Source organism: Puma concolor, chromosome A2 (genome assembly GCF_028749965.1).
Source record: "Puma concolor isolate L17-30 chromosome A2, mPumCon1.1.hap2, whole genome shotgun sequence".
NCBI lineage: Eukaryota > Metazoa > Chordata > Mammalia > Carnivora > Felidae > Puma > Puma concolor.
Window position 1 is genome coordinate 146,242,176 of NC_141668.1, and position 20,007 is coordinate 146,262,182.

The 20,007-nt window shown below is 37.7% G+C and overlaps 1 protein-coding gene across 2 annotated transcripts in view; it reads left to right on the top strand.

The window, feature by feature from the left end:
• The window catches only part of DNAH12 (dynein axonemal heavy chain 12), a 219,043-nt gene that overhangs the window by 78,146 nt on the left and 120,890 nt on the right, over nucleotides 1–20,007 (top strand). For both annotated transcript variants that reach the window (XM_086697846.1, XM_086697845.1), the window contains 5 exons: nucleotides 2,111–2,220; nucleotides 4,945–5,128; nucleotides 5,254–5,394; nucleotides 10,474–10,557; nucleotides 11,062–11,250. In XM_086697846.1, the coding sequence (XP_086553972.1) occupies nucleotides 2,111–2,220; nucleotides 4,945–5,128; nucleotides 5,254–5,394; nucleotides 10,474–10,557; nucleotides 11,062–11,250 (708 nt within the window). The remainder of the gene's footprint in view (nucleotides 1–2,110; nucleotides 2,221–4,944; nucleotides 5,129–5,253; nucleotides 5,395–10,473; nucleotides 10,558–11,061; nucleotides 11,251–20,007) is intronic.

Sequence of the window (20,007 nt, forward strand, 5' to 3'; positions counted from 1 at the left end):
TCCCGAGGCTATCTCAGGTCCCCACTCTAAGTCACTTCATCAGCATAAACTTGGATGTGATTGACAAGGGCTCATTAAGAATAACGAAGACACTCCTATCACTCATGAAATTTTCAGGGTTATAGGAGCTCTGTGCCAGGAACTGGGAATAAAGACCATATATATTGTTATATTATACTACGGGTAATAAGCAAGATGATTCAGGGTATGCTAATATTATTTTTAAAAATCAGAATAAAAATACAAAAATTGTAACATTGTCATGGAAAATTCCTGTACTTATATGAATATAGCAACAAATCCATGGACCTACAGCTTTCAGCTTGAAAAATACTACTAAGAGTCAGTGCTGGGAGGTGTGTGGCCAAGTGGCTCAGTGCACCTACAGATGAGCCAAGGGGCCCAGGGCCAAAGGGAAAAACAAAAACAAAAACAAAAAAACTCGAAACTATGTCATACTGCTTTTTAATATGTATAATATTCCTTTATTTTTCCTTTACTGACTTCTTTTGGGTTTCAGATAATGTCTATTTCTCCATTATTCTTCTCTGTTGAATTTTTAGTTTTACTTCAGTGGTTACTCCACAGTATATAATATACATCCTTGAATTATTACAGTTTACCTTAGGTTTGTATTTTACCATTTCAGAAACAATATAAAAACTTTATTCTTTATTTTTTTACAGTTTATTTATTTTTGAGAGAGCATGCACACACACCAGCAGGGGAGGAGCAAGGAAAGAGGACATTATTTTAATGTTCTTGTCTACTAATTATGACATCTGGGTCATCTGGGAGTTTATTTTCTATTTTTTTCCTCTTGATCTTCAGCTATTCTCTCTCATGACTTGTAAAGTTTGATTTTATGTTAAAAACTATGTATAAAATAATTGTAGAGACTAAAGCAGTATGGTGTTTTGTAGAAAAACTATGTTTATCCTTTGTTAGATAGCTAGAGTGAGTGGTGATCAATCCAGTTGAGAATTGACCGAAGCCACAGTTTTATTGCAGCATTATCAAGCTTTAGTTTACCTCTGGTTTCAAAAGTCTATAAATTTTTTTGAATGTTTATTTATTTTTGTAGGAGAGAGAGACAGAACGTGAGCAGGGGAGGAGCCAGAGAGAAAGGGAGACACAGAATCTGAAGCAGGCTCCAGGCTCCGAGCTGTCAGCACAGAGCCCGATATGGGGCTCAAACTCACAAACCGTGAGATCAATGACCCGAGCTGACGTCAGACAGCCGACTGAGCCACCCAGGCACCCCTCAAAAGTCTTTAGAGTGAGAATTGTCCTACTGTATTACAGGGCCCTCCCTCTAGCAGCATTTTGAGATATGGCAGGCCCAATCCAATGCCCACCTCTGTTCATACCTAGAAAATCCTCCCCCAGGCTGAATTAGCTGTTCATTTGTGCTTACCTAGAAAGGCTTATCCTTTTCTGAACTTTAGTTCCGTTAGACATATTTGTATCCAAAGCACTCCTGTATTTTTAAAATTTTTTGATTTTTTTAAACTCTGTTTATTTCTAGTTACGACAGTGTGAAGGATTGTTTGGCATGTCCTTCTGTATCCTAACCAAAGGTGAAATTCTCGAAAACCCTATTAAAAGGAGTTCTTTCTAGGGCTCCTGGGTGGCTCAGTAGGTTGCGTGTCCGACTTTGGTTCAGGTCATGATCTTGCGGTCTGCAAGTTCAAGCCCCACAACGCACTCTGTGCTGACAGCTGGGAACCTGGAGCCTGCTTCAGATTCTGTTTCTCCCTCTCTCTCTTCCCTTCCCCTGCTCATGCTCTGTCTCTCTCAAAAATAAATAAACATTAAAAGTTTTTAAAAATAAAAATAAAAGGAGTTGTTTTCATGCAGCCTGTACCCAATGCTATGGTGCTATGATCATTAACTTATAATAGGGAATAATAATATTTTTAAAGTAATTCTATTTGTTCTTCCTTTTAATTAAAATATTCAGCTTTAAAAATAAAACTTTAAGAAATAATTTATCAATATAAAAAGATACAATTTTTTATTTTAAAATGAAAAGTCTACATTTATAAGACATGGATATCATTTGTAATACCATTTTATAAGAATTCATTCCATTTTTCTTTTATTTTAGGAATTTTTGGAATGTGCTCATGAAGCCTGCAAAGTACATAATCTTCAGCCAGTTAAATTTTTTCTTGAAAAAATGATTCAGACATATGAAATGATGATTGTTAGACATGGGTAAGATTATAGATTATCATTGTCTGCCATGGTTAGATGCTGTTTTCAAATTAAACTATTAAAACAACTACAATTTGTTAACTAAAAGATTCAGCTACTCAGGTAGGCTAAGAGACAAAGAGCCCTATCCTCCATTTCCCATCCCAGTGGCTTAAAAACAAAGGTTTATTTCCGTCTCATGCTGCCCATACAACATGGATTGGTAAGGTGTCCTCATTCAGTGATGTAGCACTAATGACCACCACAATTTGCCCTTTTGGTCATCAAATGTGTTATTTACTCTCCTTCGTGCACATAAAACACACTCTTCCCTTCCCAGGAATACAACTTAAAAGTTCTAGTCAATGAACCATACTCAAAGTTCAGGCTCTCTAAGTGATGCATGGTTTCTATATCAGATTTGGAAGTTGTTCCTCATGATCCAAAGACCTACAAAGTAGAAAGACAAGTTATCTGCCCTCCACACACCAGTCTTCATTATAATAGTGGGCTTCCCAGAACAGGTTATTGGAGCAAACACTACCAGCCAGAAGTTGAAGAACTGGAGACACAGCCAGCAATTGTGGGTAGCCGTCCTGAAACCCAGCTGGGCATGTGAGGAGCCCCAGTCCCAGAGATACATTGACTATGAAACTGATCATTTAAACCTCAGGTTCTTTCACTTGTAGAGGGCTTTCCAAGGAGTCATAATCATTTGATATACATGCTTTATTATATAGGGTGTCATTAAAGTGGCTGTGGACATTTTGCATCAGTAGTTACATATATAATTTTTTCCTTGGAGAGCCCACTCCACTAACTGTATAAACTTTAGATCCCCTAAAACCTGGATCTACTTTTGCATGGTTTTGCTCCCCGGAAGGGTCTTTCCTGTTAATTGTTCTCTGTGGACCTTGGTTCAACTTTCTTGAGAGAGCTTTCCATCTTCATTTTTTTCCCTGTAAAGTCACATGTAAAGTAGACAATAGAGAATATGTCTTTGGGAGCTGAGAAATGTTTTTAGCCTGCTTCCTGCCTATAGAAAGTTGAGGTCTCAAAAGTTATGATTTTTTTTTTAAAGGCAGGATAAAAAAAATTAAACAGCTTCACATTGTGTAAATTTTCAAATGTAGACAAAAATAGATGGAATTGAAAAACTAAAAAAAAAAAATACAGGAACTAATACAATCAACCCTTATGCATCTAATACGTGAGGATCATTTTTAAGTCTTGAACATTCACATGTTTTAGTCTAGACTCATGGTTTGTCAGTAAACTCCCTCAAAAACTTGGTAAACTTATTTGATTCCAGGCAGCTCTCTGTGCCAGTAGCTACAACTACAGTCCTTACTAAGTCATACCTTTATAAATTTCCTTGCAGTATCGTTGAATTGATCAGGCTTAATTGGGAAGGCCACAAACTTAATCTATTTTTCCTGAATTATTTTATCCTCCTGAAATGATTACTGGGAACTATATTAATCTTTCATAGATTTTAATAAAGTGATACAATGGCCCTACCCTTAATGTGATCCTTGTTGCCAGGCTGAGTAGATTTTTGTTGTTCAAAGGCTTTCTCAAATTATCTTTATTTACCAGTTGGGAATAAGAATAAGTTGCTTATAGGTTCCTGAATTTCTGAACTCCCTCTGTTCTTTCATTCCAACTTTCAAACTGGCTATTTTTTTTCTGGGCTCATTTCTCTCCTGTAGTTCTTTGTTAAATGCAGCCATCAGCTGCCATCATATATTAATAATCATGTTTACTACCCTTTTTCCTAAAATGACAATTTCATTATGTATATTATCTGTATTCCAAGTTATCTCAACGAACAAATTTGCCAAATGTTTCATCATTGCCTAACATTAATTGCCAATCTTTTTTTAGCCTGTAATAATGGTTAATTTGCCACCAACAACCTGGCCTCTAAGTCATTACCACATATTTAAGTCTTAAAAATACTTTACCCCCTTCTGGGAACTAATTTCTCTCCAGTAAGGATGGGCTAGATTATTCTTTAGAAACGATCAGTCACTAAAACCCAAATCTTAGTGACTTAAAAAACAAACAAACAAACAAACAAACAAACAAACAAAGGTTTATTTCCCATTCATGCTGTGTCCACTCCAGGTTAACAGGAAGTATCTGCTCATCATAATTACTCAGGGTCCCAGGCTATTGGAGCATCCACCATCTCAACATGATGGTCACAGCTGTGCTAGAGGGAAAAGCCCTGTAAGAAGAGAGTTCTGTAGGCTCCGTTGCAGGCAATGATCTATACCCTTCCTGCTAGGAGGTAACACCCGTGTTTCCACTTGGTACTCATTAGTCACCTAGTATTTCAACAAGAGGGCGAGGAATCCTTCTATGTGCTGGGAGAGAGGAGATTCGGAAGTATTTGGCAAAGAGCAAAAAGTAATTACCATAGTAAGTAAAGACTTCAGGAAGGGCAATCTTTCCCATTTCTCTTCTTGGGAGGCCCAAAGTCTTTATTTTACTTAATTTTTTTAATTTTAAGAGTGTATAATTAAGTTTTCATTTTCATTTGGACATTTTTTTATTCTCTTTTGTAGGTAGTGGTGTTAATGAAGAGAATCTTAGAAATCAACCAGTTCAGAAGTTAAATGTATTCTCGTGTCTGAGAAAAATTAATAGAATTTCAAAAATTACAAATACCAGTAAAACAGGAAAATAATTTACCATTATTTTTTTAGAATCATATTGTATAATTCTTTTCCTTTGTAGTTTTATGTTGGTAGGAGAGCCTTTTGCTGCTAAGACAAAAGTTCTGCATATGCTGGCTGATACTCTAACTCTTATGAATGAACGTGGCTATGGAGAGGAAGAAAAGGTTATTTATAGGACTGTAAACCCCAAATCCATTACTATGGGTCAACTTTTTGGACAGTTTGACCCAGTGTCTCATGAGGTAATCTACAGTATAAATATTCTCTTATTGACAGTGTGCTTTAAACCACGAAATTTGAAATGTTTTTATATGATCACTTTATAGTCTTATAAAGAAAGCTTCCTAACTCTCTGCTTCTTCCCCAGTGGACTGATGGTATTGTGGCCAACACTTTTAGAGAATTTGCCTTATCAGAAACACCTGACCGGAAATGGGTTGTATTCGATGGTCCCATTGACACTTTGTGGATAGAGAGCATGAACACAGTATTGGATGATAATAAAAAGGTAAATCCTCCTGATTAAAAGCAAAACTGATACACAATATGAATATACCAAACACTACTGAGCTGTAAACTTAAGAAGGGTTAAAATTGTAGATTTAACGTAAAATGATTTTTTTTTGCCAGTTATAAAACAAAATACATGTAAATATGCTTAAGCAATGTTTTGTGTTCAACAACTAATTGACTAGGACTATATATTTAAAGCAAAGGGTGCAGCAAGTATAGTAACTTTATAGATTATCTTTTAAATGAAAACTATGCTATAATAAATTCTCTGCTTACTTTTTTTTTATAGAATAAAAGTATATTAAAACCATTGTGTTAACAGGAAGGTGTGGTATTGTAGTAGGTGTTAAGTTGTTAAGTGACTCCTGTCTTATGGTTTCTTATAGAACTTTAATATTTTAGGAGAAAATAAAAGGGCCTTATTCCATTTTGAAAACATTGAATGCGGGGCACCTGGGTGGCTCAGTCAGTTAAGCTTCCCACTTCAGCTCAGGTCATGATCTCGCAGTTCATTGGTTCAAGCCCTGCATCAGGCTCTCTGTGCTGACATCTAGAGCCTGGAACCTGCTTCAGATTTTCTCTCTCCTCTCTCTCTCTCTCTCTCTCTCTCTCTCTCTCTCTCTCTCTCTCTCCCTTGTGCACTTGCTCTCTCTCTCTGAAAAATAAATAAACATTAAAAAAAAAAAGAAAACATTGAATGCTTCAGTACTTGTATATGTTGCATTACCTTAGAAGCTGTGAAATATACAAAAGGACTAGAAAATAGAAGTCTTCTATGAGAGACCATATGTAAATTATAAAATATGACTAATTTTAAGTTTAGATTCTGTGCTTTTTTTAAAAACTTGTGCATTCACATAACCATCATTTAAATAAAGATGCATAAAATTTCTTTCACTCTACAAGCTACACTCACTGATTCCTTCTGAATCAGTATACCCTCCCCACTGGGGCAATTGCTATTCTTTCTTCTACTGTGATAAATTAGTTTTGCTGGTTCTTGAACTTCATGTATATGGAATCATACTCCTGAGTATTTTCCTTCTTGTGGTCAATGTGGCATCTGTGATATTCATGGTGTTGTACTTCCATTTTACTTATTTATTCTTTTTATATCTGTATTGGTATTCCACTGCATATATCACAACTTATTTTCATACTTACATGAAATAACCACACTACTAAGTAAGCAAATTAATTTAATTAGCATTCAAATACACCAGCACATTTTCGTAGGTGGTTGGTCATTTATTCAAATTCCTTCTTTCAGTTACATTGATTGAGCTAAGGAGTAATAATGATTCAGAAGAGGAGAGGGGCTAATCAAAGTCGAATTCAGAGCCAGGTGGGAGGATTGTCTCATATTGGATGAGAGGAAAGTAGGAGAAGGATAGGTATAGATATAGGTGGATGTATGAATTTGATAGTGGAAATCTGAAAGCAAGTCCTTTTGATGATTTATCTTTTCTTTGTGAAGTGGTAGACCCTAGTTCTTTGTACACTGGAGGAGAAAAGGAGGAAGATTTAAATTAGCCATTATGGAAAATGGGAAAGATAATTGCTAGGAAAGCACAGAAGCCTGTCTGAGGACTAGTAGTAGTAGTAGTGCCAAGGTCTGCCTTTGTGAGATTTTCCCTACCAGTCTAAGCAGCTTGGATGTGAGTGTAGATTATGCTGCTGGACTGGAAGTACAGAAAGACTTTGAAGATACTGGTATGAGAGTTCTAGAAGAGCTAGGCCATGGAAGGAAGCTGCTTAACAATGACAGAAGTGAAAACAGCAGGGATATGAAAGTGGAGAGTAAGTGGAGTAGATGATTGGGTAGATGAGTAGTCAATGAGTGAGAGCACTGGATACATCGGAGACTAGAGGCAGAGACTGGGAAGCTTGAATTTAGTATTTCAGAATTGTGCAGTGTTCCAGGAGAGAAGGTCCCAGGTGTATAAACTGGATGGCTGGAGTGCAGTAGGAAAAACCTAAGTGAAGATAGGGTAGTCAAGGATCTGAGGGGCTGCCATATTGAGATTCTCCCCCCTCACAAACAGTGGATCAGGCCAGAGTGAAAAAAATTGAGCCATGTATCAAAGGCTTTAGCTAACGATGGGAATGCTGAGGTGCTGGTGAGTGACAGCAGGGAGCATGGGTTGTCAAAGGAGCAGAAGGTGGAAAGGGTGGGGTAGAGTATTTAGGAAACACTATGGGGGAGTGAGGAAGAAGCTGACTCCATCTCCCAAATATGAAGTAAATAGGAGGATGTTTGCTGAAATAATCTGGTAGGAAATTAAAAGTTTTATAGGCCAGCACTGTCCAAAACAACTTTCTGCAATAATGGAAATGTCTGCATTGTCCAGGAAGGTAGATACTAGTCAAATGTGGTTATTGAGCATTTGAAATTTGGCTAGTGCAGTTGAAGAACTGACTTTAAATCTTATTTAACTTTAACTACTTAAGATGAAGTTATTTAATTAGTTAAATTAGATTTAATTAGTAAAAAGTATAAATAGGCACATATGAATACTGGGCTAGCTTATCAGACAATCCAGCTCTAGGCCATCCATTTATTTTACAGAGGTCCAGGAATGCTAAATGCCACATTGTTGACATTTAACTAGATAGGGGCAAAACTGGGACTAGAGTGATGGTTGTAGAGAAGAAACCCAGAAAAATAAATGAAGAGGAAGAATTGGAAAAAAACAATGTAGAAATGAAATTGGGATATCAACAATTAATATTATTAAAATTATTAAAAGTTAATGATAATTCCAAAGGTAGATGCCAAGGAAATTGAGAAGATGAGATGGCTTTAATAATAATGAACAAGAAAGGAATTGGGCAGAAAGGAAGCAGTTGACAAATTGAGATTTTTTACATATTTGATTGAAGAGGAACATTTTATTTTATTTTTTAAGTTTTTATTTAAATTCTAGTTAGCATACAGTGTAATATTAGTTTCAGGTGTACAATATAGTGATTCAGCACTTCATACCTCACCAGGTGCTCATCATAAGTGGACTTCTTAATCCCCATCACCTATTTCATCCATCCCTCCCACCCACTTCCGCTCTGGTTACCCTCTGTCCTCTATAGTTAAGAGTCTGTTTCTTGGTTTGCCTCTCTCTCAAAGAGGAATGTTTTAGATTAAAAGTGATCTATATCCGCATATTAAATGCAGTGCATGGTCCTTGATTGAATTTTGGTTTGAGTAAATCCGTTGAAAAGATTTTCCTGTTGTCATTGAGGAAATTTGAGTACTGGCTGAGTATTAGATCATATTAAGGACTTATTGGTAATTTTGTTAGGTGTGATAATGTTACTAAGGTAATATAGAAAACAGTTTATTTTTTTTAAGTTTATTTATTTATTTGGAGAGAGAGACAAAGCGAGTGGGGGAGGGGCAGAGAGAGAGAGGGAGAGAGAGAATCCCAAACAAGTGCTCTGCACTGTTGGTGGAGAGTCTGATGCATGGCTGTATCTCACAAACCATGAGATCATGACCTGAGCAGAAACCAAGAGTTGGACATTTAACCGACTGAGACACCAGGTGCCCTGAAAACTCTTTATTTTTTAGAGCTGCATATTGACATATTTAGATGTGAAATGCCGTGGTGGGCATAATGCTCTTTAAAATACTGTTTTATTCCTCAGTATCCTTTTTAAAAAATTTTTTTAAAACGTTTATTCATCTTTGAGAGACAGAGAGAGACAGAGCATGAGTGGGGAAGGGGCAGAGAGAGGGAGACACAGAATCCGAACCAGGCTCCAGGTTCTGAGCTGTCAGCACAGAGCCCGACGTGGGGCTTGAACTCATGAACTATGACATTATTACCTAAGCCGAAGTGGGATGCTCAACCGACTGAGCCACCCAGGTGCCCCCCCCCTTTTTTTTAAAGTAATTTCTGCACCCAACATGAGGCTTGAACTCACAACCCCAAGGTCAAGAGTCGCATGCTCTACAAACTGAGGCAGCCAGGTGCCTCTTAAAAATACTTCTTTATAAAAGGAAGCAAATGTGGGAAATCTTAATGTTGGTTAAGTACAGGAGATGGGTATATTAGTGTCCATATTATTCTTTATTTTCAATTTTTCTCTTTTTTTTTTATTAACAAAGAGACCTTTTGACAACTTTATAAAGTCAGGAGTATTTCATGTAATTTTTAAAAAATTATTTATTTAGGGGAGGCTGGGTGGCTCAGTTGGTTAAGCATCCGACTTCGGCTTAGGTCATGATCTTGCAGTTCATAGGTTTAAGCCTCGCATTGGGCTCTGTGCTGACAGCTCAGAGCCTAGAGCCTGCTTTGGATTCTGTATCTCCCTCTCTCTCTGCCCCTCCCCTGCTCATGCTCTGTCTCGCTCTTCCAAATAAACAAACATTAAAAAAGATTAAAACTATATATATTTAAATTCATGTTAGTTAATATATAGCATACTATTGGTTTCAGGAGTAGAACCCAGTGATTCATCACTTACATATTACACCAAGTGCTCATTCCAATGAGTGCCCTCCTTAAGGCCCATCACCCATTTAGCCTATCCCTCCCACCCAACTCCCCTCCAGCAACCCATGTAATGTTTTTAAATGTTTATTTAGTTTTGAGAGAGTGTGATTGGGGGAGGGGAAGAGAGAGAGGGGGACAGAGGATCCGAAGGGGGCTTTGCTCTGACAACAGAGACCCCCTTGTGGAGCTCACACTCAAGAACCGTGAAATCATGATCTGAGCCAAAGTCAGATGTTTGAATGACTAAGCTACCCAGGTGCCTGACCGATGTAATTTTATTAATAGCAAGGACTGAGATTTGTATAGGATTTTTGCAGTATGTCATGTAGTTCTCCTCCCGCCTAACTCTATGGGAGAGAAATTAACTGAGTTTATAGATGAAGAGGCTGAGAGTCAGAGATGTTACGTATTTGCTTACCTAGTAAGTAATTGACCGAGCTAGATCTAGCTTACAATTTTCTGGCTTTTATGTAATACTTACATCACAGGATATACATTATCTTATACCTACAATATATTTTTATTTGAGAAGTTTGAGTTTTTTTAAAAATAAATGTTTGAAATATAATTGCCTTTAGCTTTGCCTTATGAGTGGAGAAATCATTCAGATGTCCCCTCAAATGAGCCTCATCTTTGAAGCAATGGACCTTTCCCAGGCCTCGGTAAGTTCATGTTTTAACATAACAGTAGATTGTTTATTTGTTCATTTGGTCAATAAGTATTTTTTATTATGTGTCAGAAGACTAGTTAGGCACCAGAAATACTAAGATGAATAAGATATAGCTTATGCTCATTTAGGAAGGATGAGAAGCATGCTAATAAATAATCCCACTATACTGCTACATGTAAGTGCTCTAAGAATATGGAGGGGGTGGGTACCCAAGAGGCAAATGGGTAGAGGAGGACCATGGAAAATGTCTGAGTATTTGATCTGGCTTTGAAGGGCAACACTTCTCTAGGGAGATTAGTTGGGGCTGGGCATTCCAAATCATGACAACATGATATGTAAAGATATGAAGCCATGACACGTCTGGGAGGCTGTAGAGGAAGGCAGGTGCTAGATCATGACAAGCCTTATAAGTCATTCAAAGAAGTAGTTAATGACTGCCAGGTACTACTGGCATGAAAGCAACATTGGAAAAAGAAAACTTGTCTTTTTTCTCTAGCCTGCCACTGTAAGCCGCTGTGGCATGATTTATTTGGAACCCTCACAGTTAGGATGGGAACCAATTGTATCCTCGTGGTTGAATTCCCTGAAAGGACCTCTGCAAGAACCAGATCATCAAGCTCTTCTGAGAGGACTCTTTGACTGGTTAATAAAGCCCTCCTTAAAACTTCGTAAGAAAAAATGCAAGGTAACACTGTAATTCTCTAACCCACTCAAGTTTCTTTAGTTTTCATTCAACTTGACTAAGGCTAAAGTCACAATAAGTAGGATAAATAAACAAAATCAGTTTCCCCTTGACATTTAGTATCCACTTTTTAAAATGGAATATTTATTGTGATAATCAGTAATTCACATGCAGTTGTAAGAAGTAATAGATTTCAGGCTCATTTCACCCAATTTCCCCCAATAGTAACATTTTGCAAGACTATATTATATCACAACAAGGATATTGATATTGATATTATCTACTGATATTATTCAGATTCCCCTAGTTATATCTGTACAGGTGTGTGTTTATCTCTCTGGGTTTTATTTTAAAATTTTTAATAATTTATAATTTTAAACATAAGTGCAACTTTGTACCCTTTGCCTAAAGTCTCCCTGTTTCCCCCACCTCCCCACCCCTGGTGACTGCCCTTTTACTCCAGTTCTATGTATTCAACTTTTGGATTGTACATATAAGTGACATCATGCAACTTTTTCCTTTCTGTGTTGGACTTTTTCACTTATCATAATGTCTTACAGTGGACCCATATTGCAAATAACAGGATCTCTCTTTCTTTAAGTCTTAATAATATCTATAATTTAGTATTAATAATTTAAGTCTTAATAATATTCTATTATATATATATATATATATATATATATACACACACATATATATGTGGCAATTTCTTTATTTGTCCATCAGTGAACACTTAAGTTTGTGTCCCTATCTTAGCTATTGGGAATAATGCTACAATGAACATGGAAGTGCAGATATATATATTTTTGAATATAATATTTATTATTATTTATTTTTAATATGAAATTTATTGTCAAATTGGTTTCCATACAACACCCAATGCTCATCCCAACAGGTGCCTTCCTCAATGCCCATCACCCACTCTCCCCTCCCTCCCACCCCCATCAACCCTCAGTTTATTCTCAGTTTTTAAGAGTCTCTTTTGGTTTGGCTCCCTCCCTAACTTTTTTTTTTCCTTCCCCTCCCACATGGTCTTCTGTTAAGTTTCTCAGGATCCACATAAGAGTGAAAACATATGGTATCTGTCTTTCTCTGTATGACTTATTTCACTTAACACTCTCCAGTTCCATCCACGTTGCTACAAAAGGCCATATTTCATTCTTTCTCTTTGCCACGTAGTATTCCATTATGTATATAAGCCACAATTTCTTTATCTATTCATCATTTGATGGACATTGAGGCTCTTTCCATAATTTGGATATTGTTGAAAGTGCTGCTATAAACATTGGGGTCCAAGTGCCCCTGTGCATCAGCACTCCTGTATCCCTTGGGTAAATTCCTAGCAGTGCTATTGCTGGGTCATAGGGTAGATCTATTTTTAATTTTTTAAACCTCCACACTGTTTTCCAGAGCGGCTGCACCAGTTTGCATTCCCACGAACAGTGCAAGAGGGTTCCTGTTTCTCTGCATCCTCTCCAACATCTATAGTCTCCTGATTTGTTCATTTTAGCCACTCTGACCAGTGTGAGGTGGTATCTCAGTGCAGTTTTGATTTGTATTTCCCTGATGAGGAACAACGTTGAGCATCTTTTCATGTGCCTGTTGGCCATTTGAATGTCTTATTTAGAGAAGTGTCTATTCATGTTTTCTGCCCATTTCTTCACTGGATTATTTGTTTTTTGGGTGTGGAGTTTGGTGAGTTCTTTATAGATTTTGGATACTAGCCCTTTGCCCAATATGTCATTTGCAAATATCTTTTCCCATTCCGTTGGTTGCCTTTCAGTTTTGCTGATTGTTTCCTTTGCTGTGCAGAAGCTTTTTATCTTCATGAGGTCCCAATAGTTCATTTTTGCTTTTAATTCCCTTGCCTTTGGGGATGTGTCAAGTAAGAAGTTGCTGCGGCTGAGGTCAGAGAGGTTATTTCCTGCTTTCTCCTCTAGGGTTTTGATGGTTTCCTGTCTCACATTCAGGTCCTTTATCCATTTTGAGTTTATTTTTGTGAATGGTGTGAGAAAGTGGTCTAGTTTCGACCTTTTGCATGTTGCTGTCCAGTTCTCCCAGCACCATTTGTTAAAGAGACTGTCTTTTTTCCACTGGATATTCTTTCCTGCTTTGTCAAAAATTAGTTGGTCATACTTTTGTGGGTCTAGTTCTGGGGTTTCTATTCTATTCCATTGGTCTATGTGTCTGTTTTTGTGCCAATATCGTGCTGTCTTGATGATGACAGCTTTGTAGTAGAGGCTAAAGTCTGGGATTGTGATGCCTCCTGCTTTGGTCTTCTTCTTCAATATTACTTTGGCTATTCGGGGTCTTTTGTGGTTCCATACAAATTTTAAGATTGCTTGTTCTAGCTTCAAGAATAATGCTGGTGCAATTTTGATTGGGATTGCATTGAATGTGTAGATTGCTTTGGGTAGTATTGACATTTTGACAATATTTATTCTTCCAATCTATGAGCACAGAATGTTTTTCCATTTCTTTGTATCTTCTTCTATTTCCTTCATGAGCTTTCTGTAGTTTTCAGCATACAAATCTTTTACATCTTTGGTTAGGTTTATTCCTAGGTATTTTATGATTCTTGGTGCAATTGTGAATGGGATCAGTTTCTTTATTTGTCTTTCTGTTGTTTCATTGTTAGTGTATAAGAATGCAGCTGATTTCTGTACATTGATTTTGTATCCTGTGACTTTGCTGAATTAATGTATCAGTTCTAGCAGACTTTTGGTGGAGTCTATCAGGGTTTCCATGTATAGTATCATGTCATCTGCAAAAAGTGAAAGCTTGACTTCATCTTTGCCAATTTTGATGCCTTTGATTTCCTTTTGTTGTCTGATTGCTGATGCTAGCACTTCCAACACTATGTTAAACAACAGCAGTGAGAGTGGACATCCCTGTCATGTTCCTGGTTTTAGGGGGAAAGCTCTCAGTTTTTCCCCATTGAGGATGATATTAGCTGTGGGCTTTTCATATAATGTTTAAGTATGTTCCTTCTATCCTGACTTTATCAAGGGTTTTTATTAAGAAAGGATGCTGGATTTTGTCAATGCTTTTTCTGCATCGTTTGACAGGATCATATGGTTCTTATCTTTTCTTTTATTAATGTGATTTATCACATTGATTGATTTGCAAAAGTTGAACCAGCCCTGCAGCCCAGGAATGAATCCCACTTGATCATGGTGTATAATTCTTTCTATATGCTGTTGAATTCGATTTGCTAGTATCTTGTTGAGAATTTTTGCATCCATATTCATCAGGGATATTGGCCTGTAGTTCTTTTTTTTTTTTTTTTTTTTTTGCTGGGTCTCTGGTTTAGGAATCAAAGTAATGCTGGCTTCATAGAATGAGTCTGGAAGTTTTCCTTCCCTTTCTATTTTTTGGAACAGCTTGAGAAGGATAGGTGTTATCTCTGCTTTAAATGTCTGGTAAAATTCTCCAGGGAAGTCATCTGGTCCTGGACTCTTATTTTTTGGGAGATTTTTGATAACTGATTCAATTTCATAGCTGGTTATGGGTCTGTTCAAGTTTTCTATTTCTTCCTGTTTGAGTTTTGGAAGTGTGTGGGTGCTTAGGAATTTGTCCATTTCTTCCAGGTTGTCCAGTTTGTTGGCATAATTTTTCATAGCATTCCCTGATAATTGCTTGTATTTCTGAGGGATTGGTTGTAATAATTCCATTTTCATTCATGATTTTATCTATTTGGGTCATCTCCCTTTTCTTTTTGAGAAGCCTGGCTAGACGTTTATCAATTTTGTTTATTTTTTCAAAAAACCAACTCTTGGTTTTGTTGATCTGGTCTACAGTTTTTTTTAGATTCTATATTGTTTTTTTCTGCTCTGATCTTTATTATTTCTCTTCTTCTGCTGGGTTTGGGGTGTCTTTGCTGTTCTGCTTCTATTTCCTTTAGGTGTGTTGTTAGATTTTGTATTTGGATTTTTCTTGTTTCTTGAGATAGGCTTGGATTGCAATGTATTTTCTTCTCAGGACTGCCTTTGCTGCATCCAAAAGCGATTGGATTGTTGTTTTCATTTTCATTTGTTTCCATATATTTTTAAATTTCTTCTCTAATTGCCTGGTTGACCCATTCATTCTTTAGTAGGGTGTTCTTTAACCTCCATGCTTTTGGAGGTTTTCCAGACTTTTTCCTGTGGTTAATTTCAAGTTTCATAGCATTGTGGTCTGAAAGTGTGCATGGTATGATCTCAATTCTTTTATACTTATGAAGGGCTGTTTTGTGATCCAGTATGTGATCTATCTTGGAGAATGTTCCATGTGCACTCGAGAAGAAAATATATTCTATTGCTTTGGGATGCAGAGTTCTAAATGTATCTGTCAAGTCCATCTGATCCAATGTATCATTCAAGGCCCTGTTTCTTTATTGATCCTGTGTCTAGATGATCTATCCATTGCTTTAAGTGGAGTACTAAAGTCCCCTGCAATTACCACATTCTTATCAATAAGGTTGCTTATATTTGTGATTAATTGTTTTATGTATTTGGGGGCTCCTGTATGCAGTGCATAGACATTTATAATTGTTAGCTCTTCCTGATGGATAGACACTGTAATTATTATATAATGCCCTTCTTCATCTCTTGTTACAACCTTTAATTTAAAGTCTAGTTTGTCTGATAGAAGTATGGCTACTCCAGCTTTCTTCTGACTTCCAGTAGCATGATAGATAGTTCTCCATTCCCTCACATTCAATCTGAATGTTTCCTCAGGCCTAAAATGAGTCTCTTGTAGACAGCAAATAGATGGGTCTTGTTTTTGTATCCATTCTGATACCCTGTGTCTTTTGGTTGGAGCATCTAGTCCATTTACATTCAGTGGTATTATTGAAAGATATGGGTTTAGAGTCATTGTGATGTCTGTAGGTTTCATGCTTGTAGTGATGTTCTGGTACTTTGTGGTCCTTGCAACATTTTCCTGACAGAATCCCCCTTAGCAGCTCTTGTAGGGCTGGTTTAGTGATGATGAATTCCTTCAGTTTTTGTTTGTTTGGGAAGACCTTTATCTCTCCTATTCTGAATGACAGACTTGCTGGATAAAGGATTCTCGGCTGCATATTTTTTCTGTTCATCACATTGAAGATTTCCTGCCATTCCTTTCTGGCCTGTCAACTTTCAGTAGTTAGGTCTGCCACTACTCTTATGGGTCTCCCTTTGTAAGTTAGAGCGTGTTTATCTGTAGCTGCTTTCAGAATTTTCTCTTTATCCTTGTATTTTGCCAGTTCCACTATGATATGTCATGCAGAAGATGACTCACATTACGTCTGAAGGGAGTTCTCTGTGCCTCTTGGATTTCAATGCCTTTTTCCTTCCCCAGATCAGGGAAGTTCTCAGCTATGATTTTTTCAAGTACACCTTCAGCCCCTTTCTCTGTCTCTTCCTCTTATGGAATTCCTGTGATACGGATATTGTTCCATTTGATTGCATCACTTACTTCTCTAATTCTCCCCTCATACTCCTGGATTTTTTTATCTCTCTTTTTCTCAGCTTCCTCTTTTTCCATAATTTTATCTTCTAATTCACCTATTCTCTTCTCTGCCTCTTCAATCCATGCTATGGCTGCCTCTATTTTATTTTGCACCTCATTTATACCATTTTTTAGTTCCTCATGACTATTTCTTAGTCCCTTTATCTCTGTAGCAATAGATTCTTAGATGTCCTCTATACTTTTTTCAAGCCCAGCAATTAATTTTATGAATATTATTCTAAATTCTTGTTCTGTTATATTGCTTAAATCGTTTTTGATCAATTTGTTAGTTGTCGCTACTTCCTGGAGTTTCTTTTGAGGAGAGTTCTTCCGTTTTGTCATTTTGGATAGTCCCTGGGGTGGCGAGGAACTGCAGGGCACTTCCCCTGTGCTGTCTGGAGTAACTTGTGTTGGTGGGTGGGGCTGCAATCAGACCCGATGTCTGTCCCCAGCCCACCACTGGGGCCACAGTCAGACTGTTGTGTACCTTATCTTCCCCTTTCCCAGAGGCAGGACTCACTGTGGAGTGGTGTGGCCCCTTGTCTGGGCTACTTGCACACTGCCAGGCTTGTGGTGCTGCTTCAGTGGGATCTGGTATATTAGCTGGGGTGGATCCACAAGGTGCACAGGGGCGGGCGGGGCAGGCTTAGCTTGCTTTGCTGTCAGTGGTCCCCTGTGGGAGGAGCCCTGCAGCACCCGGAGGGAGGCAGACCCGTTGGAGGGATGGATCCACAGAAGCACAGCATTGGGTGTTTGCGCGGTGCAAGCAAGCTCTGTGAGGGGAGCTGGGGGATGGGAGAGGGATACGGCACTTGCCAGCGCCTTCATTCCCTGCCAAGCTGAGCTCTGTTTTCTGGGGTTCACAACTCTCCCTCAAGGTGTCCTCTTGCCCTCCTGGCTCTCTGAGAGCAGAGCTGTTGCTTATAACATTCCAGATGTTAAGTCCCACTGGCTGTCAGAAAACACTCCGTCTGGCCTCTCCGCGTTTGCAAGCCAGACTCGGGGGCTCTGCCTTGCCAGGCTGGTTGCCCCTCCACAGCCCCGGTTCCCTTCCTCCAGTCCATGTAGTGCGCACCACCTCTTCGCCCCTCCTACCCTCTTTCTTGGGCCTCTTGTCCATGCTTGGCTCCGGAGAGTCCATTCTGCTAGTCTTCTGGTGGTTTTCTGGGTTATTTAGGCAGATGTGGGTGGAATCTAAGCAATCAGCAGGATGAGGTGAGCCCAACATCCTCCTACACTGCCATCTTCCAACTAATATCAGATATATATTTAAGGTACTGATATCATGTCCTGAAGAGGGAATGCTAGATTAAACATTCTATTTTTAGTTTTTTAAGGATCTTTCATACTGTTTTCCACAGTGACTGTGCCAATTTACATTCACACCAGCAATGCACAAGGGTTCTCTTTTCTCCACATCCTCACTAACACTTGTCACCTTTCATTTTTCTACTCATCCTAAAAGGTGTGAGGTGATATCTCACTGTGGTTTCAATTTGCATTTTCTGATGATTTGTGATGTTGAGTGCTTTCTCATATACCTGGTTAGCCATTGGCATGTCTTCTCTAAAAAGTGTCTATTCAGGTCCTTTGCCCATTTTTAAATTAGATTGTTTGGGTTCTTTTTTTATATTATATGAATTTTTATATATTTTTTATATTAACCCCTTATCAGATATATAATTTGCAAATATTTCCCCTCAGTTTATAGGTTGCCTTTTCATTTTGTTGATGATTTCCCTTACCATGCAGAAACTTTCAGACTGATGTAGTCCCACTTTATTTTTGCTTTTGTTGCCTGAGCTTTTGTCTTATCCAAAAAATCATTGCCAAGGCCAATGTCAAGGAGACTTTAAAGACAAATATTGTTAAAATGTCTATACTACCCAAAGCGATCTACACATTCAATGCAATCCCTATCAAAATAGCACCAGCATTCTAAATGCCAACACTTCTAAAATTTGTATGGAACCAGAAAAGACCCTGACTAGTCAATATAAGGTTGAAAAAGAAAACCAAAGCTAGAGGCATCACAGTTCTGGACGTTAAGCTGTTTTACAAAGCTGTAATCACCAAGACAATATGGTACTGGCACAAAAGCAGGTACATAGATCAATGGAACAGAACAGAGAACCCAGAAATGGACCAACAAACGAATGGCCAACTAATCTTTGTCAAGGCAGGGAAGAATATCCAATGGAAAAAAGACAGTCTCTTCAGCAAATAGTCTCTTCAGCAAACTGGACAACAGCAACATGCAGAAGAATAAAACTGGACCACTTTCTTTCACCACACACAAAAATAAATTCAAAATGGAAGAAAGACCTAAACATAAGACAGGAGACCATCAAAATCCTAGAGTAGAAAACAGGCAGCAACCTCCTGGCCTCTTTGTGACCTTTCCTATAGCAACTTCTTACTAGACATGTCTCTGGAGACAAGGGGGATATAAGCAAAAATGAACTGAGAACTCAAGATAAAAAGCTTTTGTATAGCAAAGGAAACAACAAAACTAAAAGGTAATTGACACAATGGGAGAAGATATTTGCAAATGACATATCAGATAAGGGGTTACTATCCAAAATCTATAAAGAAGTTATCAAACTCAACACCCAAAAACGAAATAATCCAGTAAAGAAATGGGCAGAAGACATGAATAGACACTTTTTCAAAGAAGATATTCAGATGACTCATAGACACATAAAAAGGTATTCAACATTGCTGATCATCAGGGAAATACAAATCAAAACTACAATGAGATATCGCCTCACACCTGTCAGAATAAACTCAAAACACAAGAAACAACAGGTGTTGATGAGGATATGGAGAAAGGGGAACCCTCTTGCACCATTGGTAGGAATGCAAAGTGGTGCAGCCACTCTGGAAAACAGTATGGAAGTTCCTCAAAAAGTTAAAAAATAGAAGTAACCCTACAATCCAGCAATTGTGCTACTAAGTATTTATCCAAAGGATACAAAAATACTAATTTGAAGTGTTACATGCACCCCGAAGTTTATAGCAGCATTATCTACAATCGCCAAATTATAGAAGTGGCCCGAGTGTCCATAGATAGATGAATGGATAAAGAAGATGATATATATGTATGTATATATATGTGTATATATATATATATATATATATATATATATGTATATACATATATATACATATGTATATATGTATACGTATGTATGTATGTATATGTATATATGTGTGTATATGTGTATTCCATGTATGGAATTAGAGTTGTATTATGCTAAGTGAAATAAGTCAGAGGAAGACAAGTGG